The sequence below is a fragment of the Phodopus roborovskii genome, unplaced genomic scaffold (genome assembly GCF_943737965.1).
Source record: "Phodopus roborovskii unplaced genomic scaffold, PHOROB, whole genome shotgun sequence".
Classification (NCBI taxonomy): Eukaryota; Metazoa; Chordata; class Mammalia; order Rodentia; family Cricetidae; genus Phodopus; species Phodopus roborovskii.
The window spans coordinates 33,978,002-34,005,146 of record NW_026126416.1 but is presented as its reverse complement, the minus strand read 5'-3'; the positions used below and the strand labels follow the sequence as shown (position 1 = coordinate 34,005,146).

The window sequence follows — 27,145 nt, the reverse complement described above, 5'->3', positions numbered from 1 at the left end:
TCCTGAGTACTAGGATCAGAGGTGAATCCCCTCCCCCGCCATGGGACATCACTATGTTGCCCTGGTGTTTAACTTCAGTGTTTTCCTGCCTCAGTCTCTGAAGTAGCAGGACCCACAGCTGAGCACCACACACCTGGCAATCTTAACAAATGTTAAGGGTTTTTCCTTTCTTACCTACCCTCTCTATCTCCCCCTCCCTGCTGTGATAAAATACTCTGCTATAAAAACAACTTAGGGAGAAAGGGTTTATTTAATCCTAGCTCAAAGTACACCAAGGCAGGGCGTCAAGCGCCACCATGCCTGCCTTGTGTGGTGCTGGGGGTTCGAACTCACGGAACCATTGAACCATGCCCAGCTCTTGCAGGAGTTCTTTATAGGTTCTATGATTAGGCTTCTATTTTTCCCTCCCAATACTGGGGGTTGAACTCTAAACATGGATGTGCCTTATTCCTCTAGCTAAATCGTTGGGGTGAGAGAGCTGGTCCGGGGCAGGAAGAGACGATATAAATAAAGCAGACCAGTTAGGTGAGAAGTTTCCAGGCTGGGAGCTGGGGTGTTCCCCGTGTGATTTGCTCAGCTTTGCTTTTTAGGGAACCAATCACAAGGTGTCGATTGAAGAATGTTGAACTGTCAGCTTCCAGTGCTTCTAGATGAGGGCGTGGACCAGCTGGCTGTGAACTCATCGCCCTCCCTTGGGTATCAGGTTCAGGAATGATGTTTCTCTGCCTCAGGTGGTACCCTGTGATCTGAGAGTGCTCCCGAGGCTCCCGCCGGGGGCGGGGAGGGGGGGGGGACGGACTGGCGCCCAGCCAAGCGTGCAGTTGCTTCACAGACTGAATGTACAGGGCCAAAGGCGTGCAGGGATCCGCAGCCACACTGAAAATGACAGAGCTCGGAACGGGCGACGGCGCAGAGACCTGACACTCTCGTGCACTTAAGTTCTCCGGAGGCGCGTCCTGGTAAAGGAGCGCAGTCCCCAAGTCGGTTGGCTGCAGCCGGGTCCACGGCGCAGTTTTTGCATTGCACTGCTGTAGGGACAGGCGGGAAGCCTCAGGCATCCGCCTGACTTTTGACCTTCGCGTGGACGTGTTGCAGGAAGAGGGCAAAGGGGCGACAGGTGCCCTGGCCTTCACGACCACAACTGATAGTGGACACGCCCGCCTCCAGTTCTCCCGGGCGGCGGGACCGCGGCACGCGCTCCTGATTGGCCCGCGCAGTGGCCGCACCGCCTCCAAGCGCCGCCTGCGGACAAAGAAAGGAATAACGGGACTGTGGTCGCCGGCCGCCCCAGCCACGCATCATGCCCTACCTGCTCATTAGCACCCAGATCCGCATGGTGAGTACCCGGGGTGGGTGACTGCGATAGCCACTCTGCCGGACTTCCCTGATGGCCCCGCAACCCGCCCTCCACACCCCCCGCGGTGCGAACATTGAGCATGGTCAGGCGGGCTGGCTGGGCAGGGAGTTCCGCGGCGACACCCACCACCCACTGTACAAGTGCTGCAGCCTGGACCCGCACGAAGGCAAAGGCCACGCTAAGCAGCACGCACAGTGGCTGCACCTGTAGCTCCTGCCAGAGGGCTAGTTCTGATGCACAGAAAAAACTCGGGGCTTGAGAGGAAGGAGAGGGATGCAGGTGGCCTGGGGAGAGCACCACGAGGGAGTGTGAGGTCACCCTTCTCTAGGTGCGGTTTCCTCAGCTGGCAGGAAAGGGTACTGTGCTGGATGCTTCAGAAGCCCCTTTGTAACTTTCAAAGGATACATGATGCCCCCTCCCCCAGATGAAAGGCAGGGTGCGCTCTCGTCCCTGTCCAGTGCTCCAGCAGTGGGTAACATACCTTAACTTCCACAAGGTGATGCGGGAACCGTGGGCTCATCATGGAGCAGCAGAGGTTTGGCAGTGCCCAGGGAAGAGGTCTGAGAACCTTACCGTTGTTAAAATATGGATTGCTGGGCATTTTCCCCAGACCTTCAGAAACTTTGGAGAATGTGGGAATCTAAGCTTGGAAATGTCCCCCTCAAATAATAATTATTCTCCTTTTAATTCTTTCCTTTTTTCTTCATGTAGCACAGGTTGGCCTCAGATTTGTTATGGATTGGAAGCTGGCCTTATTTCCCAAGTGCTGGATTTAGAGGCAGGCATGTCCCACCAGGCTTGGCTCTCTTATAGTTTTATTGATATGCAATGCAACCAAAGCAATCATTGGTTGAAAACATACCATTTAATATCTGTGAGAGCTTTTGTTTTAGTATAGTCAGAGCTGTGCACCATCATTTTGATCAATTTTAATGTGTCCATGAGCTCTAGCTACTAACTTTACGTTAGTTAGCCTGTGTGTTCTCCTGGGTCTGAATGCTTCCATGTCCATGTTTTCAAAGCCCATTCATACTGTTACATGTACCAGGATGTCACTCCTGCCTAATAAGATTCTATCCTGAGGCTACACCACTTTCTTTTTCACAACAGTCTCACCTTATAGCCAAGCCTGCTCCCCAAGCTAGCTTCCTCCTCTCTCCGCCACCACCTTTTTCTATTAGAATTGCAGGCTTGCCATTTTGGTTTTGTTTGTTTTTGTTTTGATAGCTCTGGCTGTCTTGGAACTCATTCTGTAGGTCAGGGTGGCTTCGAACTCACAGAGATCCACTGGCCTCTGCCTCCAGAGTGCTGGGATTAAAGGTGTGCACCACCACTGCCGGGCTACGACTTGCCACATTTTACTTCCGTGCTCATCAACTGGCCAGCATTGGAAGATTGTTTCACCTTTTGGCTGTTATGGGTAGCTCTGCTAGGAACATGCTTTCCTGTTGTCCTTTTGTTTTTCAATTTGGTGGCGACTGTAAATTGGGAAAATTGCGTGACTGTGTATAAATTTGTACATTCACGTCTTTCATTCTCCAGGTGACGCCAATACACAGGAAAGATGACTGGTTGGTGGCATCTGGCTTGAAGGAGCAATAGGCAGCAGTTTAGTTAGGGAGAACTTACCATGCTCTCCTCTCAGCTAGTGCTCCGCCTCCATTGGTCTTCAATATGGCTGCCCTTTACCGTAGGGCCAGTGGGGAGGGGAAACAAGGAGGACGGTCCACTTCTGCCCCGCAGCCAGCTGAGCAGCTCCTGTCTTACCTTGCAGGAGGTGGGCCCCACCATGGTGGGCGATGAGCATTCGGATCCAGAGCTGATGCAGCACCTGGGGGCCTCCAAGAGAAGTGTCCTGGGAAACAACTTGTAAGTAGCAAGCACCTTCTTTCTCCCTGGCTGTGCCTCCTCCTGCCTTTCCCTTTACACAACCCTCATCAAGCTACTGTCGGACTTGCTCTCACTCACAGTGCCCCACAGGGCCACACACTTAGTGAGTTTCACACATACCCCCAGCCTTCCTTCACAGAGCTGCTCGCTCATCCTCAGTGGAAGTCTGGGGCAGCCTGCCCTCAGGCTGGAGCTCTAGAAATGAAGTTTCTTGCCTTGTCCTCTCTGCTCTAAATTGGATCCCATCAGCAAAGACAAAAGCTTTGCCTTTAAGAGCTGCCTGAGTAACAGAGCCTGGCCCCAGAAATAGAGCAGGACATCTGGGTCCTCTCTCCGGCTCCTGGCTGCCTGGCATTTGGCCATTTCCCCCAGGATCCTTCACATCATCTCTGTATCTAAACACCATGGCTTCCTTTCCTGCTTCCCCATTCTATTGCTGGGAAGAGACACCATGATCAAAGGCAACTCTTAGAAAGCGTTTAACTGGGGACCTGCACTGAGTGAACCCATAACCCAAATGGCAGAGAGCACGCAGGCAGGCAGGAGGCAGGCAGGGAGCCACCTCCAGTGACACACGTCCTCACAAGGCCAGTTTCTAATGCTCCCGCAACAGTGCCACTAGCTGGAGACCAAATATCCCTTACACAGTCTGTGGGGGCCACTCTCATTCAACCTAACACACTCCTGCCACGAGGAAGAAACTCCAAGTGGGTTCAGGGAGCCTCAGAAGTGCCAGCGTCTCAAGTACAGAAGGGAGGGAAGACAAACAGCCCCCTGATCAAGGGTGGGAGGTGCCAATCCCATCTCTTCCCAGGAGGCATTTGCTTCAAGATGCCACTTGGGGTTTGGGCCTCTTATCCACCTCACCCTTTTCACAACTCAAGGGAAATCAGACTTTCTGTGCCAGCAAAGGGCACAGGGATCCAGGCGCTACCAGTGCTAACCTTATTTTCTGCGCCAGGACTGCAGGGCAGCTAGAGAGGGCCTGAGTCCCCAAGAGGGCACACTGCCTAGTGGGGTGCTCAGACTAACACACACAGTGTGGGCTACCATGGGGTCTGTTCTTCACAGCTGGCAGAGCTAACCGGCCTGCTTTCTCATGTATCATCAGACTGGAGCGAAGTGTGTAGCAAGGCACAGAGCAGAGGACGTGCATTTAGCCTGTCACCAGATAAGTGCCACACACAGGCCTGGCACTGAGTAGACACTAGCTTTGTCTGGCTACCTGCACTGTGCCTTCTGATGCCGCTCTCCTGTCTCTTTACAGTTATGAATACTATGTCAACGACCCTCCTCGCATAGTCCTGGACAAGCTGGAACTCAGGGGCTTCCGTGTGTTGAGCATGACAGGGGTGGGCCAGACGCTGGTGTGGTGCCTGCACAAGGAATGACCTGGCTGAGCTGACCTGTGGGCAGGGCATCCATTCTTTGGAGGACCTACCGTGTGCCCTGACCCCAAATCCTTGCAACATCGTCTGCCCTGCCTCTGTCTTTCCAAATTGTCAGCTTCCTTGTCCAACACTGGCGGGCTGTGAACAGCCTGAGGGACCTTTCTCCAGTTGGTTGGGCACAGCAGACCTTTGCCCTGGTGCTTTCAGGCCCCTCCTCCCCCGGCTGTAGACCATGTGCTGAAGGCAGGCTACCCAGAGGACACTCCCTGGATCCTGCACAGCTAGTCCAAACCAATAAAAGGCTCTCATGAGTGGATGTCCTTCAGCTTTGCTGTAGTAATTCTTGAAATGCGACATTCTTTCTTGGTCCCTATTCATGGCTGAAGCCATTGGTCAGAATGGAACTCTCTCAGAAAAAGCCCAGCACAAGACAAAGAAAAGTAAACTGTTGATTTTTTTGTTTTGTTTTGTTTTTGAAGTTTATTGGGGATGATTCCGAAAAGGGTGTGGAACGGGAGAGTTGGAACTAGGGCTACGTGGGCTGCCCCTCATCTTCCTGCTGCATCCGGGCAATCAGCTGCTGGCGCTCAGCGGCCTGGCGCATGCGCATCATGACAAGACTCTCGTAGTCCCTTTCTGACAGCACTGAGCCCTGGGGACAGAAGGGACAGAGAGAAGTCAGGCTAGCAGGCACAGCCCCACAGATTACAGACTTAGTATAGGGCCTGGACTGAGCCAAGTCTAAGCTAAGAGCCCAAGAGGAAGAAGCACAGAGTAAGGACAGAGTAAGGATCCAGACATCTTGGGTTCCAACTCCTCTAGGAGTCTTCAGAGAACGCAGGCTGTGCACGCCAGGCTGCTTCTCCACCAGCTCCTTTCAGCTCATCTCGAAGCTCCCCCAGACTCCCTTTACCCAGGGTGTCTCAGCTCTCTACATGCGGCTCTGGTTCAGCCCTTCCTCGTGAATCACTTTCCTGTGCGCTGGCCTGGCCCTCCCATTTCATTTCCTCAGCCTTATCTGCCGCTCTTTCCTTCCACCCTGGGCTTCTGCCTGGCAGGTTTCCAACGGAGGAGGATATGTGAGGTGCAGGGGTTCTCTAGACTCTGATGGACACCCCAGAGCACTTCCCCCTGTGGTCTGGCTCCTGCTGAGGCTACAGAAGGGGGCCTTGCCCTCCACACAGCCTCAAAGGGCCCCCACTCCAGATGAGAAAAGCAAGCATGAGCCCAGACTGCCTCATAAAGACACAAAACCAGGCCACTATAGGGCAGGGTCCTTGCCCTTCTTTTATGGTCTTGCTAGCCATGCAGGGGAGTGAGGAGGGTACACTTTCATAACCCAAGAACAAGACAGGCACCAATGGGCCAAGGCTGAGGAAGTGCCAAGCCCAGTCTGTCAGGGCCAACGGTATGAATCAGACCGTTTCCTCCCCAGCTCGGCTGGAGCTGTGATACCCCTGATGATCCTACAATGGATAAAGGGGTGGGAAGCCCACTGGAGTTGGCACAGAGGGAAGCCAGGACAGCGGTTGCAAGTGTGGCAGCCCATCTGTAACAAAAGAGTTGTGGAGTCCTGCTGCGGCACCCCACACTGCTAGAAGGCTTGGAAATCAGTGGCCCAGGGAGTACCACGGGAGTGGCTGGTTAGGCTGCAGATAAACAGGAAGCGATACCCAGTCTGGTCCCCTGTCCTCATGCCTTCCCCACCCCTAGGAATACCCCTTTCCAGCCGCCCTCTCCCCGACCACTGGCAATTCATGGCAGCCTCACACATCCTGGCCCCCTCTACAAGGGCGTCCCCAAAAGAGGCTCACAAGCCAGAGAGAAAGGACAGGAGCATCTCAGGAGCAGCAGAATGCTGGCCTTCTGGGGTGAAGAAGAGAATAAGAATAAGAAGTTGAGAGGTCGTACTGCTGCCCCAGCTGTGGGGAGGGCACTGCTCCTTCCCCGAGTTCATATTGCTCTACCAAGAAAACTTCGAGTCACTCCTGGCATGCCCCCAGCACCTTGGGAGGAGCAAGCCCTTTACAGGCATGGGGCTGTTCCCTGTTGACACACCCTCCACATCCTTCCCCACCATTCCTGTGGCCTGGCTAATGAGGGCCTGTCAACCTGCCCAAGGGCTGAGTCACCCACACCAGCAGGCCTCCTGTCCTCCTTCCCCAACAATTGTTCCGAAAGTTGCCTTTCGATGAGCACTACCTCCCTGGGCTCTTCCCAGAGACATCTGGGGCTAGAGAGCCAGGCGGGCCTGCTGGGGGTCACAGTGGAGGAGCTTTGACTAGAAAGGAAGTAACCTGGTGACACACCAAGCAGGGCTGTCCCCAGACCAGTCCCCAGAGGAATCTGAATCGTCCTACTGCCCTGGGGTGTTGGTCCCAGCTGCCCCAATCCCAGCCAGCGGATGCTGCAATTACCTCAGAGCATGAAACCAGCTTCCCACCTGACTGAGTCAGCTGAAAACAAAACACATCTCTACCACACGCTGGCACAAACAGCCAAGCCACTAATCAGAGTCCCCAGATGCTGGCAGAGAGGGCAGTCCTCCACTGCCAGGAGATCGGCACATGCCAGGAGCCACCAGCCAGAGGGTGACGCGGGGCCAAGCTGCCGCCTGCCTGTAGGAGTGCTGCTCCCCTCCGGAGGTCCAAGCCTGCCCACCAGCCCTCAGCCTTTCTTTTACTCCGCTCGGCTCAGTAAGTACTGCTGCTTCCTTTGGTTTTTTCCTACATGCTGATGATCAAGTAACCAGGCCACTCTTATCTAGGTGGGAACTCCTAGCACTCTGATCTCCGGGACAAAGTCTCCCTCTTGCTAGTCTTGCCTCCGCTTCTAGCCTTGAGGGCATCGCCCCACTTCCTGGCCCCCAGCACTCTAGCAAATGGTCACAAGCTGCTGCTGAGCCCTTCTGTGGGATTTCTCAGATGCCAGACCTGCTGGCTGACTGAGGAGCTCCATGGAGACTTGGCAGAAAGGCTCCTTCCGCAATGCCTCCTTCTTCAAGAGAATGACCCTGGGGCGGCCACGGCGACTGCGGCGACAGGGCAGCACACTTAGCCAGGCCAGCACTGCTGCTGGTGACCATGAAGAGTACAGCAACCGAGAAGTCATCCGGGAACTTCGAGGGCGGCCAGATGGCCGCCGTCTGCCCTTGTGGGGGGATGAGGAGCCCCGAGCCACCCTGCTGGCTCCACCCAAGCCCCCACGTCTCTACCGAGAGAGCTCCAGCTGCCCCAACATTCTGGAGCCCCCAGCAACCTACACCGCTGCCTACGCAGCCACCCTGCCTTCAGCAATCTCCCTGACAGGCCCCCTCCACCAATGCTCAGATGAGGACCTTTTGGATACTCCCCCTTTCCCAAGGACACCTACTCCAGACCTCAACGACCCTTTCTTTTCCTTCAAAGTGGACCTGGGGATTTCACTTCTGGAGGAGGTTCTACAGATGCTAAAAGAGCAGTTCCCCAATGAGCCCCATTTCTGACCCCGGCGAGGGCAGAGAGAACTAGGGAGAAAGGCACAATGTGGATTACGGAGCAGGTGGAGATACAAGCCGCAGTTCAGCCTGCCCTGAGGCACCCAGGGTGAAGGGACTGAAGCCAGCTGGGAATGTATGGGGTCACTTTCTGGCAGGAGCCCTGAAGGAAGCTGGGAAGGTCAGGAAAAGGAAGCCACACCTGCAACCACAGGAACCGGTGGGAGGTCCGTGGAGAGACAGGGTGGCACGGGGCAAGTCAGGGAGTAGGACTCAGACTGGGCAGGACAGAGAGGGCACTGCACCAGCCTCTAAAGCCACCGTCAACAGAGGAAGAAGTAATCTAACTGAGACAGTCACCACTCTTCCTGTGATTGATTTAAGTTCAGTCCCACAGGCTAGAACTGGCTCTGTGGGCCCAGAGCTTGCTGTTCCAGCAAGAGCCCAATAAAAAAAAGTGGAGAGAAATCGAGAAAGATACCTGACATCAACTCTGGCCTCACTTTCTTGTACGTGCGTGTGTGTCTCTCTCTCTCACACACACACACAGAGCATACACACACACACACACATACACCATACAGACATACACACAAACACACACAACATACAGACACACGCACAGAGCATACAGACACACACACAGAGCATACACACACACACACAGAGCATACAGACACACACACAGAGCATACAGACACACACACCATACAGACACACAATCACAGAGCATACAGACACACACACAGAGCATACAGACACACACAGAGCATACAGACACACACACAGAGCATACAGACACACACACACACCATACAGACACACACACCATACAGACACACACACACAGAGCATACACACACACACAGAGCATACAGACACACACACAGAGCATACAGACACACACACAGAGCATACACACACACACACCATACAGACACACACACACAGAGCATACACACACACACAGAGCATACAGACACACACACAGAGCATACACACACACACAGAGCATACAGACACACACACCATACAGACACACACACACAGAGCACACAGACACACACATACACACACACCATACAGACACACACACACACACCATACAGACACACACAGAGCATAGACACACACACACACCATACAGACACAACCCAAAAGAAAGAAAATTCAGTTCCTTTCACCCTAGCCAATTTTTGTTTACTTTTGAGACAAGGTCTCTCAGTAGTGAGGGTGGCCTTAAACTGATGCCGCTCCCACCGCCACCTCCTGAGTGCTGGGATTTCAGGTATGTGTCACCACACCCACCTGGGGGTCAAGCTCAGGGCTTCATGCATGCTAAGCAAGTACTCTACCAAAATAAGCCACACGCCAGTACTCTAGCCACATTTTAAGGATGTTTTCAAAAGTGTGTGTGTGTGTGTGTGTGTGTGTGTGTGTGTGTGTGTGTGTGTGTGTGTGTGTACATAAGTATATATTGGTACCTACAGAGGCCAAAGGTGTTACGATGCCCCTGGAACTAGAGTTACACCCAATATGGTTGCTAGGAATTGAACTCAGGTCCTCTGGAAGAGCAGTATGTGTTCTTAATTAAAAGCCAGAAGCAAGGGTAAGGAAAGGAAGACGCTGGCCCCAAACTTCAAGTGCAGGAGGGGCTGACAGAGCGGGAGAGGCAGGCAGGGGAAAAATCAGGTGAAATGCCCAGTCGTTGGCAAAACAGGCAGCATGAGACTCCAGCAGCTCACAGACCCCCAAGCAGTCTCTGGGAGGGAGAGCTGGAACTAAAGGTGTGCACCATGTCTGGTATGGGCTTCATTGGTAGCATGTGGGTTAATTATGAGCAGGACCCTGGGTTTAATACAGTGCCAGAGAAAAAAAAAAAAAAAAAAAAAAAGAATGAGAAAACTGCCAGGTGGTGGTGCAAGCCTTTAATCTCAGCATTTGAGAGGAAGAGGCAGGCAGATCTCTGAGTAGGCCAATTTGATCTCTATAGGGAGTTCCAGGACAGCCAGGGCTACATAGAGATACCCTATCTCCAAAAACCAAAACCAAAACAAAAAACCCAAAAAATGAAAGAAAGGAAGGAAGGAAAAGGAAGGGAAAGGAAAGGAAGGAAAAGGAAAGGAAGGGAAAGGAAGGGAAGGGAAAGGAAGGGAAAGGAAAGGAAGGGAAAGGAAAGGAAGGGAAAGGAAAGGGAAGATGAAAGACTCCATGATAGGAGGCTCTGGTACCTCAGGGAGAACAGGAATGGGCAGGGAGTCAGCCCTCCTGCCTGGGCTGGTGAGCCTACCCAGCCCATTCTACCCTTATCTGGACTCGGTAAGAAATGGCCTGAGAAGGTGGCTGGAGAAGGTCCCAGACCCCAAGCAGACCCAGCTGGGGGACTCCTGGCTTTTTACCTTTGATAATCCTGTGTCACTGGGGTCCACTGTAGCCTGGGGCTGTCCCTCCAACCAGGAAATCTTCAGAGGGTTGTCCACCAGGCCCACTTCATTTCTGACAGCCAGTTCCTGCCAAACAGAGTATCTAGTCTATGTCCCGCCTGACCTAGCTATAAGGGGCCTCTCTACCCCACAGACAGACTAAAAACAACATTCCAGGCCCCTGAACCTGCAAACAATACTATGCTGAAGCTGTGACTCTTGTGGGAGTGTGGAGGATATGCACCTTCTGATTTGGAGAAACAAGAAAGAATATTCCTGTTGGGAGACCTGTTGGGGGTGCAGGGAAGGGGGGCATGCTTGGGCAGGATGGGAGGCCATGCTGGTGTAAGGTTGGGGGCCATGCTGGTGCAGGGTGGGAAGATCATGTTGGTGCAAGGGGGGAAGAGGGGTTCATGCTGGTGCAGGGTTGGGAAGGCCATGCTGTGCAGGGTGGGGGGCCATACTGGTGCAGGGTGGAGGGTGTGGTATGGAACCAGCCGGAGCGAAATAAGTCAGAGCATTCTCCCATGCAATCTTGAAGCCAGGAGAACTTTTGGGGAGATTCAACTATTGGACTGGCCTAAAGACCAATTGGCAGTGTAGAGCCACAAAACTGGACCCCGGCCCAGGATGACAGGACTTGCCAGTGGCCCCCAAACCACATACAGCACTCACCGCAGCCCGGACACTTGCAAATTCCACTATGGCATTGCCTGCCTTCTTTCTGGAAAGCACCAGGTTAAGAACCTCTCCATACTGTGGGGACAAGAGAGCCACAGTAAGTGTGACTGGACATAGAGCGTAGCCCATTATACCTCAGTCCAACCCTGAAATTAGTTATTATTAGGGACCCAGAGAAGCAAGGTTGGAGAGTTAGTTTTCATTTCCTGAGATATATTAGGACAGCAAAGGTAAGATGTGTAAGCACACTGAGACCTAGGCAAGTACACAGCACAGCTGCCTCAACTTCTAGAAGCAGGAAAGAGGGGGGCCTTTCATTCCAGACACACCTCCTCTCCCCAGCACCTCCAGCGAAACCCTGAGCATCAAGGAAACGGCTAGGCTTAGACAGGGAAGGAGCTGGCCAGAGGGACACATGATAACTCAAACGATGGGAGAACTGGCCTAGGGGAGTCTCTACATTGACCCATGGTTAGTTATGAGACAGACAAGAAAAGAGTAGGTAGCCACATTAGAAGTACAGGGGCTTTTGAGCTCCCTGGCCGAGATGACAGGAAGTGGCAGATGTTAGCAGAGTATACCTTCTGCAAAAGCCTCAGGAGGACATCTCTGGAGTAGCCACCTTGGGATTCATCCTCCTTCTTGCACTTCCACTTTAGCTACAAGACAACATCTCCATCAACCACACCAGACCATACAAGTAAGCTTGTACTCTGAGCAGACCCAGTGCTGCCCAGACTATGCCTCCTATGGAAATTGAGAGGGAGGCAGCCCGATTAGTTTTTTTAGTGACACTTGGTACATTCTAGGAACCCATCTCAAGCAGCACTCAGAGACGGAGGCAGACAGATCTCTGAGTTTGAGGCCAGCCTGGTCGACAGAGTGAGTTCCAGGACGGCCAGGGCTGTTACACAGAGAAACCCCCGTCTCAGAGGGAAAAAAGAACCCATCCAATGGGCTTCTGAGTATGTTACAACCACCTCGTGTGCAAGCTCTGACAGACAGTCTGAGGGCCCAGGCCTAGGACAATGGAAGGACGCAATAACTGTCCAGTTTCCCACAGGAAAGCACCAGGGCTTGCTGAAAACCACTGTGCTATGATCCCCGATCCTGCAGACTCACCTTTAGTTTGGGGGTTCCTCTGCCTTCAATATTTTCTGTTCTCCCTAAAAATATTGGGAAAAGAAGAGAAGTAAAATTTCAGAGAGCCCAAGGTCTCCCAAAGGAGAGGTGGCCCCAAGCCAGAGGCCTGACCTATAAAGGATCTCAAGTCCAAGGGCAATGTCTGCCCTGCCCTGGTGAAGGGTCTGGTGGGAAGCCGGGTACAATCCCATTCCATCCCTGGGTAGCCTGCTCAGCCACTTCCTGAAGGTCATCTGTTAGCTCTCTCAAATGAAAAGCTGGGAACATATTGTAGGGGCCAGAGACAGACACACAGACCATTCAGTTCCACTGAGGCCAAGTACCCCAAGGCCTTTCCCCTTAAGAACTGCTCCAAAACAGAGCCACCTCTGCTTGGGCCTGACACTTGTATAAAGCACGTAGGCTCCCACAATCTGGTGTGTCACAACAGGATGCTGGGGCCACCATGGGGTATTCACAGGGTTCTGGCAGCTGGAACTTCCACAGCCACTCCGTGAAGCAGCCAGCATGGAGGAGACACAGGAGAGCATTCATTCTCACCTCGCAGCCTCTGCTCTCGGTCCTGGCGGATCTGCTCCTGGACCAGCCTTTGCTGCTCCTCCAGCTGACGGGAACCCTCTTCTCGAAGGCGCGCAATCTGCAGAGCAGGGGAGCGGAGGGGGTGACAATTCTGTGCAGATCCAATGCCAGGGTGGCTCACCTTGTGAAGGTCCCTGGGAGGTTCCACCCGAAGCTAGGGCTCAGCAACCTGTGGGTGGGACAAATCACCCAGCTCCCACAGAAGACAAAAAGAGCAAGCTCTCCCCACACAACAGCTACTCAGGTCCCTCCCCCTCCACCTGCAATGACCCTGCAGCCAGGGGTCTGGGTGCTCACCTCCTGCTCTAGTGTTGTGGTGATCCGGCTCTCCTCCTCTTCCTCACTTCCCTGGGCCTGGGCCTGCCGCTCTCGGGCCTCCAGGTCTAGGTACAAGGGTTGAATGGTTCAATTTGTAGTCTTCATGTCTACCATGGCCTAAACTCACCTCAGCTCTGGCTGCTTCCCCAACACCTCAAACAAGATGAGCACCATCAGTAACCCCACCCATGTCTTGCTGGGCCCACAGGGCACCTGTTACTTTACATTGCAATGGGACAGACACAGAAGAGATTTGGGCTCCAGCCAAGCAGCTATAGGTCTGGAAGAAGTAAAACAGCTAACACTGACCAAGCAGGTTCTCCCCATGAAGTGAGCAGAGCACAGGCGGGTGCTGTGTCGGCAGCCCAGGGCCTTGTGTCAAAGACGCCCGTGGGTGGAGCTGCCAGCCTCTGTCTCTGGGGTTTGGCACCACGGCCTGACCTGGGCTGTGCCTCAGCTTTGATTCATTTCCCATCACTGATCTCAAGTTCTCGCTGTCTCCCTTCCGCACTCTCCTCTGCCAAGTGTCCCTGTGGCCCTAGTCCCAGCCCTAGTCCCTAGTCTGTTCGGACAGAACAATCAGTATACTCCCACACCCCAAGCCCTGTGCCAGCCAGCTGTTGTAACTAACCCTTCTCTCAGACCTAGGGTTCTCTGCTTTCCTCTTTGCCTACACTTTATTATCTTATATCCCTCTGCCTCCCACCCCAGGTTTGATCTTGTCCATGCTAAGCAAATGTTCTACCACTACGTGAGGCTCCAGCCCATTTGTTTCTTTGGTGAGTTCAGGAAAAGTGACTGCACTGGGGGCTGGTGAGATGGCTCAGCAGGCAAATTCTCTAGCTGCCAAGTGTGATGACTTGTGTTCGATTCCTGAACCCACACAGTGGAAGGTGAGAACTGGCTCTTGTAAGTTGCCTTCTGACCCCCACAAGTGCTCTGGGGATACATGTGCAGACTCACACACTAAATACATAGATGCAATGAGCTGTAATTTGCTCTCTTAAGCTCTGGGGAAGCTTCCCAGAGTGCAGGCTTAGCAGGAAGAGGCTGGAGTGAGTGCGAAAGAGCCAGCCTGGACTGGAGGTGAGAACACCAACTCCCCTACCAAACTCAGTGTGAGTCCTCACTCAGGCAGGGTTTTGAATTTTAAAGATATTTATTGCTACTTTTATGTGTATGTTTGCCCACCTGCACTCCCTGCATGCCTGGTAACCTGCAGAAGTCAGAAGAGAGCATTAGATTCCTGGAACTGCAGTTACAGATGGTTGGGAGCTGTAATGTGGGTGCTAGGAATCGAACCCAGGTCCCCTGGCTGAGCAACAAGTGCTTTTCACCACTGGGCTCTCAGTTTCTTAACTTTAATAGTAAATCTCCTAACTGGTATCATTCCTGAGAGCACCTTTAGGACTCAGCCTCCTGGACAGTTTTGCCAGGACCTGGGCAAGGGCTCCAAGAAGAAAGGTGAGAGAGACTAATGGCAAGAGCCAAGAGCAGCCAGAGGCTGGCCAGCGCAACCAGGCCACCTACCCAGCTTCACTTTCTTCCTTTTCTCATCCAATCTCTGGGTCCTCTCTGCTGCCTGCTTCTTGGCTCTCCTCACCTTGTCATATGCGGCCTGGAAAAAAAGGGGTAACAGAGCAGAGTCAGCCAGGAAAAAAGGAAAGCTCCAGGCATCTCCCTGGTCTCTGAGGATTGCCGGGGCCTGGAGGGCAAATACTGTACCACAGGGCAGAGGGTTGAGGTCTCTCACATCCTAGTGCCAGCCGAGCCAGCCCCAGCTTAGCTTCTGCCATGCAGAGATTGGGGACGCTGTAGCTAGCAGCAGGCCGGAATCACTGGGCACAATTCAGTTAAAGGAGGTGCTACTTACCCTGGCTGCAGCATCTGTCAGTACCTCCAAGGCCTGGGAAAGCTGGTGGAAGAGTTCAGCTACACAAAAGGAAGCAAGAGGACAGGATAAAATGAAGCTGGGCAGTGATGATGGTGGGCTTCCTCAGGGGAATACTTCAAAGCCAAAACCAGCACACGGCAGGCCAACAGTGGATGGTAAGTACATCCACAACCGATCGGATACCCCAACATATGAAGCCACACCCTTGAACCACTGCTCAAGGCAGACCATGTGTGTCTACACCCACAGCACAGACACACAGAGCTAGGTCAGGTGGGCAGGCCTCTTCTTCCCCAGGTCCTTGAGGGACTCACCTGCTCTGGGGTTATCTGGATTTTTGTCTGGGTGGCAGGAAAGTGCTTTTTGCCTGTATGCCTTCTTCACCTAGAAGAGTCAGAAACATAATCAGTCACCCTCCCTGGGGGACAACAGGAAAGCCTTCCCAAGAGATGTGGTGATCAATCCTGTGCCACCCCACCTAAAAGAGGCTGTGACTCTCTTTTCATAGCCACCATGACGCTTGTAACAAAGAAGGTGAAGGCCATGGAGGGAGCTGGCCACTGACATCCAACAGAAAGGCAGGACCTGGTCCTAGCAGAGCGCTCAGTCTCAGCATCTGACCTTGCTCTCAGCATAGCCACTTGCAAACAGCTACTAGACACTCAAGTGGTGGGCATGGAAGCCACAGCAGCCTTTCAGAAGGAAACTTAACTGCTAGGCTTCGTTATCATCCATCCATCCAACCATCCATCCATCCATCCATCCATCCATCCATCCATCCATCCATCCATCCATCTATCTGTATAGCTTTGGAGGCTGTCCTGGAACTCGCTCTATAGACCAGACTGGCCTCAAACTCACAGATATCCTTCTGCCTCAGCCTCCTGAGTGCTGGAGTTAAAGGTGTGTGCCACCAATGCTGGGCTATTTATCTCTAATTTATCTTGTGGCTCTATGTATGCTTGCACGACACCGTGTGTCTAGAACTCAGAAGACAGCATGTGAAGCTGGTTCTTTTCTTCCACCATGTGGATTCCAGGGATGGAAACCAGTGCCCTTATCTTTACATTTTAAAATATATTTCATTTTGACTCAGCCTAGAAATTTGGATTTGAAAGGAATAACAAAATAATATATAAAGATGACCAAGGCAACAATAGTTAGTGGAACTAGCAAAACCTCTATCACCAGGGGACCCATTGAATACAATAGCCTAGTGTGGTGGTAAATGCCTGTAAAAGAAACGCTCTAAGGAGGCAGAAACAGGAGCTGAAGAGTTCAAGGTCATCCTAGGCTATCTAATAAGTTGCAAGCCAGCCTAGGCTACATTAGACCCTATGTCAAAATCAAATGGAAATAAACAAAATAATCACTATAGGGGCTGGGGATGAGGCTCAGTCTGTAAATGTCTGTTGCACAAGTATGAGGATCTGAGTTCAGATCCCGAGCATCCACATAAAAGCTTGGATTAAGGGGCCGGAGAGATGGCTTGGTGGTTAAGAGCACTGGCTACTCTTCCATAGGGACCTCTGTTCAATTCCCAACACCCACATAGCAGCTCATAACTGCCTGTTACTCCAGTTCTAGAGATCTGACACCCTCACACAGACAGACATGCAGGCAAAATATCAATGCACATAAATAAAAATAAATCATTAATAATTTTTTTAAAGAAAATAAATCAATAAATAAAACAAACAGAGGGCTGGAGGGTTGGCTCAGTTAAGAAGGACCTGTGTTTGATTCCCAGCTCTCACACAGAGCCTCAGCACTTCCTCAGCTACCAGGCATGCATGCAGTGCACAGACATACATGCAGGCAAAGCACTCATATGAGTAAAATAAATTAAAACAGTTACAGAAGCCTGGTGAGGCAACTCATTGATTATTTTCTCAGAGCATCAGAAAAGCTCCGAGGAAGTGATAAGGAGGGATAGCTCGGGAGTTAGGAGGCCGAGGGAGAGGGCTTGCTTCATGTTTAAGACAAGACTAGGATACCTGGTGAGCTCCAGAGATCCTGTCTCAAAAAATAGCTATCTCTGGATGGATGGTGAGTGGGTGGATGGATGGGTGGGTGGGTGGATGGATGGATGGATGGGTGATGGGTGGGTGGGTGGATGGATGGATGGGTGGGTGGGTGGATGGATGGGTGATGGGTAGGTGGGTGGATGGATGGGTGATGGATGGGTTGATGGGTGGGTGGGTGATGGATGGGTGGGTGGATGGATGGGTGATGGGTAGATGGATGGATGGATTGAGGGGGCTTCTTTTTTCCCCCAACAGTGTCTTAATGTGATTGAACTTACTATTATAGTCCTGGCTGACCTTAAACTTAATCTGATCCTGCCTCAGACTCCCAAGTGCTTCAATTACGTATGTGTACCATCATGCCAAACTCTATCATTTCTTATATTAGCAAAAATGAAAAACCAAGTCTAAAGTGTTGTGTAAAATTTCGATTGCATTCTGATGCTCCCAAGACTGCCAATAAAATTGCCTTGAATCAGAGGGCAGAGCTAGCTACTAACTGACCAAAACTAACCACAGAAGTTTTGGAAGACTAAGGACAGACAGAGATAGTAAGTAGTAGGGTGAGGCTAGAGAAGGATGGAGGAATGTGAGACAGGAGGTCACTGGTTGCTTCTCTGATCATTCAGGTTCTTATCCCAATATCTGACTCTGGGCTTTTACTGAAATAGAATAATTGGATAAACACTTCACAAGAGAAATGACTCAGTGGTTACAACCATCCAAAACTTTAATTCCAGGGGATCTGGTGCCCTCTCCTGGCCTCCACAGGCACTGTATGCACATTGTGCACAGACATGCATGAAGGCAAAACACTCTTACACCTAAAATAAAGTAAACAAACCAACAGCTACCAACAGGTATGGCCTTCTCAGATGTCTCCATTAAAGTAAAGAATCACAGAATCGGCCTCTGCTTCTGAGGCCTCTGCCTCTTACTTGTGTTCTGTACAGGTTACCTGCTGCTTAAACTCCTGGAGGAGTAGCTCAACACTCTGGCTTCCTGATTTCTCAGAGGAAACTAATACCACTTCTACACTCAAGTTAGCTAAACAAGATTTCAGAGGGAGGCAGGCAGGCAGGAGAAAGTCCGGAGGCTGGTACCTGATACAAACTACCTCTGGAGCCCAGGATCTCTGGGGTTGTGCTGCCACCTGCTGGCTTGAGCCAGCCCCACACCCACACCAGCCAGGGCTGGTCTGGCTTTCCAGGTGGACAGGAAGAGGCCTTGGGCAGTGTGGGAGCAGATGTCCCACCCTCTTAATGGCTGAGCCCTCTCTAGCTTTTTGTTTGTTTGTTTGTTTTGACAGGGCCTCACAATACAGCCCAGGATGCTTACCATGTACCTGGAGCTGACATCCAAGTAATAGGACTATAAAAATGTCACCAGGCAAGCAAGACCTGTTCTAAGAGTCTAGGATTTTTTTTTTAACTATTTGTGTGTGTGTGTGTGTGTGTGTGTGTGTGTGTGTGTGTGTGTGTGTGTGTGTGTAAGATTCCCCCCAACCCCAAACACACACACATACACACAGTTGGAGGAGTTACAGACAGCTGTGAGCCATATAACATGGGTGCTGAGATTTGAACTTGGGCCCTCTGGAAGATCAGCAAATGCTCTTAACTACTGAGACATCTCTTCAGCCTACAATGATTTTAGAATCTAGAAAGTCATACAATGTCTCTAAATGCTGCTGTTAACACATAGCATTATTCATAGCAGAAAGTAAAGATCGTTCAATTTCCCAAAGAACAAAAACAACTAGCTAAGTGGTGATGGCACATACCTCTAATCCCAGCACTTGGGAGGCAGGGGCAGGTAGATAGATCTCTGTGAGTTCAAGGCCAGCCTGGTTTATAGTGTGAGTTCCAGGACAGCCAAGGCCTCACAGAGAAACCCTGTCTCAGAAAAACAAAATCAAAGTAGCAGCCAGGTGATGGTGGCGCAGGCCTTTGATACTAGCACGGGAGGCAGAGGCAGGCAGGCGGATCTCTGTGAGTTAGGCCAGCCTGGTCTACAGAGCAGTTCCAGGACAGCTAGGGCTGTTACACATTGAAACCCTGTGTCAGGAAAACAAAACAAAACAAACAAAAAACCCAAACAAAAACAAAGTAGCAGCTAGTGCTTATCTAACACTTACACAGAGAGGCCTCTCTGTGCTTTGCGTGTTTCCATTTCTTTAACCCCAAAGGACGCTTGCGCACTTGTATACCTAGGTGCTGCTAACATGCCATCCAGTTCTCTACCAGTTGAGAAGGGCATGAGTGTAGAGTTTGGTATTGGTAAACCAAGAAAGGAAGTAGACCAAGGTTTCTATGGAAATTATAATTCCATGGAAAGTTTTGTGATGAGGAATGAATGCAGTACCTTTCAGAATGCAGTACACTGTAAAAAAACTTTTTTGGATTGAGTGCCATAGATGTTTATAACTAACCTATGTTTCTAAACTATAAAGCACAAATATAAGGGCCAAGGAATGGTTTCTCTCAAGAAATCAACAACTGGGGCTGGAGAGATGGCTCAGCAGCTAAGAGCACTTGCCACTCCTCCAGAGGACTGGGGTTCGATTCCCAGCACCCATGTCAGGCAGCTTTCTACCATCTATAATTTCAGGTCCAGGCACTTGTCTAACCTCAGAGATCATCAGACACAGTGGTGGAACGTAGTACGCAGATATATATGCAGGCAAAACAAAACACCCACACACTTAAAATCATTTATTATTATCTTGGTTTTTGTTTTTCCGAGACAGGGTTTTCTCTGTGTATCCCTGGCTGTCTTGGAACTCATTCTGTAGATCAGGCCAGCCTCGAACTCAGAGATTCACCTTCTTCTGCCTCCCAAGTGTTGGGATCATGGGTGTGTGCCATCACACCTGCCGTGGGTTTAAAATGTAAAAGCAGGGGCTGGAGAGATGGCTTAGTGGTTAAGAGCACTGACTGCTCTTTCAGAGAGGACTTGGGTTCAATTCCCATCACCTACATGGCAGCTAACAACTGTCTATAACTCCAAGATCTGAAACCCTTACACAAATAATATACATGTAGGTAAAACACCAATGCAGATAAAGCAAAAAATAAATATATTATTTTTAAAAATTCAACAATTAAGAATCACTAAGGACAACAACAACAAAAAAATCCCTGTGGTAGATATTATTACCTTCATGTAACATATAAAGAAACTGGTATAATGACTTAATTATTTTCAGTATATAGTCATAAGAATTAAGTCCTCATTATACCAGTTTCTGAAAATTCATCAGCAAAAAACATGCATTTACTATATTGGAAAAATCCTCTTCTAGCTGGAGAGATAACTTAGTGCAAGCCCTTGAGTTCAATCCCCAGGATCACACATACACAAAATCTACTCCAGTGAAATACTGATGAATCCTAGCCCATTAATTCCTTTACCCCTGCCAGATTTAAAAAAAAAAAAAAATCCACAAAAAGGGATTATAGTTGGTATTTACTTTCTACAATGAGTTTAAGTAATAAACCAAAAAACTTAAATAGGCCTTCTAGAACTGTGACATGTATTGTCAAATTCAGAATCTTTCTTATACTAACAGCAAGACTTTAGGCAAATCACCGAATCTCACCTGGACTCTGGCTCTAAAGTGCCCACATCTTAGGCTACTGCAAGGGTTAAAGGAAACAGTATAACACTCCATACAAGTTCCTAAACCCAAAGATGGTGGGCTGGCACATCCCTATGATCCTAGCATCTGAGAAGTTGAAACAGAAGGATCGCTTTACACCAGCAGAAGTTCAGGGTCACCCTACACAAAAGAGCAAGTTCGAGGCCAGCCTGAACCAAATGAGACCCTGTCTCATAAACAAAGGAAAAGCTGAGTGTGGTAGCACACACCTGTGATTCCAGTACTCAGGAGGCAGAGGCCAGCCAAGGCTACAAAGTGACAGAGTGTTGAAAACCCAAACAAATGAACAAACCAAAAACCTCATCCTCACCCATGCAGGAGCATGACAACCTGCAGGACTCCAGGAATGAACCCAGCATACAGGTGACTCCAATCTGCATGGTCTGGGTGGACAGGAATGGTTTCAAGTCAGCTGGAGCTGGTCCTAAAGTTCTGTCTGTGGCTGGCTCCCAGAAGTTCTGAAATGCTCTAACCAAAATAGTAAGAGCTTAGGTATACAGTCAGATCTACCAGGGTGGCCACAAACCAACTCCCACTGTCTAAGAACTCTGGTCAAGTATGTCTGTCTGGATTAACTAGTTATTACTATATTTAGCTGCTAAGCCTGCCCTCTAGTTGAAGCTGGAAGGCTAGTTTTGACTTCGAACCAGTTGGCTTGGACTTTTGTGCTTTCTCACAAACTGGATCCCAGATCTGTCCAGCCCTCCTGATGTGACCGATAGCTGAAGAATTTATCATCAGGTAAACTCAACTCTCCTAAAGTTATCAGGTCTCGCTTATTCAAGCTGGGCCTCGTAGCCTTCAGAGGTTGAGGCAGGAAGATTAAAAATTCAAGGCATAGTTAGGTGTTATGGTTCATGCCTTTGTGAAACCTCTCAAAAGGTTAAAAAAAAAAAAAAAAAAAAAAAGGCCTGCAGATACAGTTCAGTGGTAGAACATTTGCCTTGCATGCAAGGGTTCTAGGTTCAATCCCCAGCAGCAAATAAAGGAAGGGAAGGAAGGAGGAAGGAAGGAAAGCTGGCTATATTCAAGGTTAGAATATTAAGCAGCAAGACAACTTATTGAATAAAAACACTGGCCAAGCAATCTTGACAACCTGAGTTTGATCCCTGAAACCTACAGTAGGAGGAAAACCAACTCCTGGAAATTGTCCTAATCTTGCCTCTTTCTCTCCCTCTCCCTCTCCTCTCCCCCCCTCCTATGCACAGGCACACACAAAATGGCACAAGGGAGCCCATACTCAAACATATAAGAAATATTTATATTTCTTATGGTTTTTCAACAGGGTTTTTTTTTTTGGGGGGGGGGTTGGTTTCCGAGACAGGGTTCTCTGTGGCTTTGGAGCCTGTCCTGGAACTCACTCTTGTAAACCAGGCTGGCCTCGAACTCACAGATATCCATCTACCTCTGCCTTTCCAGTGCTGGGATTAAAGGTGTGTGCCACCACTGCTCAACAGGGCTTCTTTAAATAGCAGCTGTCCTGGAACTCGCTCTGTAGACCAGGCTAGCTTCGTATTCAGAGATTCATCTGCTCTCTCCCAAGAGCTTTGTAGATAAAATAATTTTTACAAATGCAACAAAGGACTAAGGATGTAGCTCATTGGTTGAGCTCTTGCCTAGTATATATAACACCTTCATTTCAGGCGGGTGGTGGTGGCACACACCTTTAATCCCAGCACTTAAGAAGCAGAACCAAGCAGATTTCTGCAAGTTCAAAGCCAGCCTGGTCTACAGAGCTAGTTTCAGGACAGCTAGGGCTACACAGAGAAACCCTGTCTTGCAAAACCAAAACCCCAAACAAACAAACACCTTGGGTTCAACCCCCAGCACCCTCTCACCCACCCAAAAAGGAAAAGAGTTCAACAAAAACAGAATTTTCTCAAGCTTGGGCAGGCTGAGGAGGAAAGGAGCTATCAGGAAGGAAACAGGATCACTGTGTAAAGATGTAGGATAAAGGCAGGGCTTTGGACACAGGGACTCCAGCCAGGAAGGCTTGAGCAGGATCATAGCAGCCAAACACAGCAAGCTGCTTCATCTTTTCCTATCTACAGATGTCCCCTAGTTCTCCTGGTCTCTCCAGTTCTTGGGAACACCTGCATTCCTACACCTCACACAAGCAGTTGGGTGCCCACCCTCCCACCCCTGTGGGACCACCAAGCACAGCTCCAGAATGACACAGATCTCAGGTGACCAAAAGCCCAGAAGACTTCAAACTTCTTACCTTTTTGATATAGAGCCTCACTATGTATCTCTGGCTAGCCAGGAACTTACTCTGTAGACCAGGCTAGCCTAGAACTCAAAGAGATCCACCTACCTCTACCTCCCAAGTGCCAGGATTAAAGCAACACACCACCATGCCCAGTGAACTTTAAACTTGAGTGTGCTGAAGATTTGGGCTTTTTTTGACACAGGGTCTCATGAATCTTAGACTGGCAACAAATTCAACTACACAGCTAAAAAAAATGACCTTGAACTTCTTCTGATCCTCCTGCGTCCACCTCCCGAGTGCCTTTAAAAATTATTTATTTATCTGTGTGTGTGTGTGTGTGTGTGTGTGTGTGTGCACGCACGTGCACACACTCAAGAATGTATCTGCACTGAGTGTAGGTACCTGTACAGGCCAGAGGCTTCAGATCCTTGAAGCAAGAGTTACAGGCAGCCGTGGGTGCTAGGAGCCAAGCTCGTTAACCTTCTGTTAGAGAACTGGGGTCCTCTCAGAAAGCAGAAAGTGTTCTTACTGAGCCATCTCACCCCAGGAAGGGACTCTTACTAAGTTTTTTATTGTTATTGGTGGTAAGTAAGAACCAATGTTAGGATCACTAGCCCAAGAATACATAACTTCCTGGAATGCTGGGCTGTACTTCTTGGGAAATAATAAGCCACATGATTTCACTCTTCTACACAAGTTTGTTTCCACCGGATGTACTGGATTGGATATGGGCAGGAGGTACATGGGAAGGAAATACATCAGGATATATGCTTGTCCCTGCTTGGACGTGGTGGGAAAAACAGTGGCTATATGGTTTTACCTTCTTCAAGCCTCTGCAAAAACATGACTCGTCACCATTTCCTGGGAACCCAAGAATGTATCTGGCTAGGATCCATCATCCTGGCCAGTATTTAAAGCTTGCTTCAGATTTGGCTCAAAACTGTAGAACTGGTTTTTCTTTAAGAGTCTCAGGTTCAACACAGTGGTAGTTCATTTTGTTTTTCAGACAGGGTATCCCCAGGGCCTAGAACAATGAGACAAATAGCATCTAGCAGACATACAATAAATATCTGTTGCATGAAAGGGGCAAATATTCATTTGCTTGCAACCAAAACAATTAGAAAGCCTCAACCAAGTCAATTAGTTCAGGCTCAAAGATGAGGAGAAAGAGATGAGTGTTCTCCTGCCCTCCCAACCAGGTCTCAGCATTATTTCACAACTTCCCATTTTACCTGCTAAAAATCTGTCCCAAAAAACCCATGTCTGAACCAGGTACAGTGTCCCCCATCTTTAATTCCACCACTTGGGAGGGAGAGGCAGGAAGGTCTCTATGAGTTCAAGGTTAGCCTGGTTTACAAGGTGAGTTCCAGGATAGCCAGGGCTACACAGTGAGACCCTGTCTCAAAAAACAAAACAAAAAGGAAAAAAAGTCCAGAAAAGATAACTTACTGAGGCAGACTACCAGGATGAGCACAGTGGGAACCAAACGTTATCTCCCTACAGCCCACATCACAGGGGTGGGGATGAGGTAGAAGGAATAAAGCATCAATAACATTCAACCCCTCCCAAAGCTCCATAACTGGTTCCACAATTAGAGCAGCCTAGCAGAGGTGGCCACGAGATGGACGTCCTGCCACCTTCAGGGTGCTTTTCCTTAGGCACCCAACAGGGCCTGGGACAATCTTCCTGTCTCCAGTTTCACCTCTTGAGGGGAAGGAACTCCTGACTCAGCCAGAAAAGCAAGGACTTAAGGAACCAGTAAATGAAACAGCCATCATTAACTTAAAAGAAAGGTGCTCTACAAAGAACAGATCATTATTTTTTTAAAGGTGGCTGTCCTTTCTTGTAGTAAAACTTGGAGCCAGGTAAGTAAGAGGTACAAGTAATTAGACCCAGTTCTCAAAAGCCAGGCCAATAGGTAGCACTCAGATAAGGACACACAGGAAGGACAGACAACAGGGACAAAATGAACAAAACATATAGGTGAATCATTACCAACCCCAGTTCAGAGATGGCAACCGTCAGTGGCCACAGCCTAGACACTCATTTCTCTCCTTGTTCCCTTGTTGCAGGAACACCAGGGGTTATGTGACTGCCTGATGTCACAGGCAGAAAAGCAACAAAGGGCTCATGACACAGATCTAAGAATCCCTCAGGGAAGAGTTCAAAACCAACCTGAGCAACATTGTGAGACCCTGTCTCAAATAAATAAATAAATCAAACAAGGACTAAGATGGTTTAGCAGTTAAAAGCTCTGGCTGTGATGGCGCACGCCTTTAGTCCCAGCACTTGAGAGGCAAAGGCAGGTGGATCTCTGTGAGGTCAAGGCCAGCCTGGTCTCCAGAGTGAGTTCCAGGACAGCCAGGACTGTTTAACAGAGAGACCCTGTCTCGAAAAACAAACAACAAAAACAAAACAACAACAAAAAAGTTCTGGCTGATCTTCCAGAGAACTCAGGTTAGAATCCCAGCACCCACACAGCAGCTCACAAGTCTGTAACTCCCGTTCTAGGGATTTGACTCCTTCTGTCCTTTGTGGCCATCAGGCATGCATGTGATACGCAGAGGAACATGCAGGTAAAACATCAACATACATACATATAGATACGGACTTTTTTTTGAGACAGGGTCTTACTGTATAGTTCTGGCTGGCCTCGATCTTGCTGTGTAGACAGGTTGCCCTTGAACTCATAGATCCCCCTGCCCCTGCCCCTGGAGTGCTGGGATTAAAGGCATATGCCACCATACTTGACAAAATAAAATAAAATTAGAAAAAAAAAAAAAACAAATCAACTAGGCATGTTAGTACACCAGTGCACTACCAACACTGAGAATGCTGAAGCAACAGGGCCAAAGGTTCAAGGGCAGCCCTGGCTACATATGGAGGCCACTATGGGCTATTAGAGCTGGTCTCAAAAAACACACTAAAGAGCAACAGTCTCCTCTGCCTGAAGGACCGGTCACCAGAAACCCTCAACTTTCTGGGCACTTAGAGGCTGTGGATCACTCCCACTGGACACAAGTAGGGAAGCAGCCACCCGACAACAGCCTCCTCAGCTCAATGTCCCAAAATGTGAGCCCACTTGTGGGCTTCAGATGGTTCTTTGGGTGCCTGGACCCCACACCAAGGCTCTCTCATGCTAGCCATGACCCATGTGCAACCTCTTATTCCAGCCTGGCCTCTATGGCGCTCAGGGTCAGGGTCCTCAGTCCATCTTCTTTGGCCTTCCCATCCCCTTACTCTCACTTCTAGGCCCTCCCTTCCTCTGGCCCTCCCGACACTCCTTCCTGGTCCTCAACTTGCAGGTGACCACCTGGAACCCTCTTTGTCCTGCAGATGCCACCCTCTCTTGGCTCACCTCTTTCCTCCTCCTCTTCTAAAGCACCTCAGTCGTAGCATGGATCACAAAACCTTCCTCATCTTCTTGCCTCTGTCTGTGAATTCCCAACCCCCAAGTCCATGAGACACCCTGGCCTGGCTGCAACCATTTCCCCAGACCAAGAGCCTTCTGCCTGCTCTCTGCCTTTCTTGGGGGTAGAACTCCTTCCTCTCTCCGAGCTTGGGCCTTCCCATGGCAAATTCATCATATCCTCCTTTCATAAGCATCACAAGTTTCCTTCATAAACACACATGTGCGTTCTCTCTCCCTCTCCTACTCAAGAACAAGAGTAAAGGAAAGGACTATACAAATGGAGTTATTTTGAAAGCTGCCTTAGCTGAAATGGATACTGTGGTGTCTAACATTTCCTCAAGCCTCCCAGCTCAGTTCACACCTGCTGGGCTCACCAGTATCAGCTAACTTTACTCACATGGAGTCGTCTCTGTCGCTCATACAGAGCTGGGGGAATCTCTGGGGCCCACAGGCCATCTCTGGTTGCCCTAATTGTTCATGTGTATCAAATAAAGCATCCAGGTCTGGGCAGAGGCTCTGCATTTATTAGTTACCTTATGCCAGGCAAATCAATTAACCCCTTTGAGACTTGGTTTTCTCATCTATAAATTTAGTTAATAGTCCTTGCTTCCCTCCCAGCCTTGTTTTGAAGATCACATCAAATGAACTAGACATGAGAAAGCTCTCTGGGATCATATAAATGGGA

At 49.9% G+C, this 27,145-nt stretch overlaps 3 protein-coding genes across 3 annotated transcripts in view; 2 read left to right on the top strand and 1 right to left on the bottom strand.

Annotated features, from left to right (window-relative positions):
- Positions 1 to 1,155: 1,155 nt before the first annotated feature.
- Positions 1,156 to 4,963, top strand: Gchfr (GTP cyclohydrolase I feedback regulator). Its single transcript, XM_051183133.1, has 3 exons — positions 1,156 to 1,336; positions 3,132 to 3,226; positions 4,515 to 4,963. Exons 1-3 carry the CDS (start codon positions 1,301 to 1,303, stop codon positions 4,636 to 4,638), a joined length of 255 nt encoding a protein of 84 aa, XP_051039090.1. The 5' UTR covers positions 1,156 to 1,300; the 3' UTR covers positions 4,639 to 4,963.
- Positions 4,964 to 5,122: 159 nt separating this feature from the next.
- The window catches only part of Dnajc17 (DnaJ heat shock protein family (Hsp40) member C17), a 28,932-nt gene continuing 6,909 nt past the window's right edge, over positions 5,123 to 27,145 (bottom strand). The window contains exons 2-11 of the mRNA XM_051183684.1: positions 15,466 to 15,535; positions 15,131 to 15,189; positions 14,788 to 14,875; positions 13,237 to 13,322; positions 12,901 to 12,997; positions 12,340 to 12,383; positions 11,799 to 11,876; positions 11,212 to 11,292; positions 10,513 to 10,623; positions 5,123 to 5,290 (exon numbers count right to left, since the gene is read on the bottom strand). Coding sequence (XP_051039641.1) covers positions 5,171 to 5,290; positions 10,513 to 10,623; positions 11,212 to 11,292; positions 11,799 to 11,876; positions 12,340 to 12,383; positions 12,901 to 12,997; positions 13,237 to 13,322; positions 14,788 to 14,875; positions 15,131 to 15,189; positions 15,466 to 15,535 — 834 coding nt within the window. The 3' untranslated portion in view covers positions 5,123 to 5,170. The remainder of the gene's footprint in view (positions 5,291 to 10,512; positions 10,624 to 11,211; positions 11,293 to 11,798; positions 11,877 to 12,339; positions 12,384 to 12,900; positions 12,998 to 13,236; positions 13,323 to 14,787; positions 14,876 to 15,130; positions 15,190 to 15,465; positions 15,536 to 27,145) is intronic.
- On the top strand, positions 7,352 to 8,169 carry CUNH15orf62 (chromosome unknown C15orf62 homolog). Its single transcript, XM_051183685.1, has one exon. It carries the CDS (start codon positions 7,595 to 7,597, stop codon positions 8,120 to 8,122), a length of 528 nt encoding a protein of 175 aa, XP_051039642.1. The 5' UTR covers positions 7,352 to 7,594; the 3' UTR covers positions 8,123 to 8,169.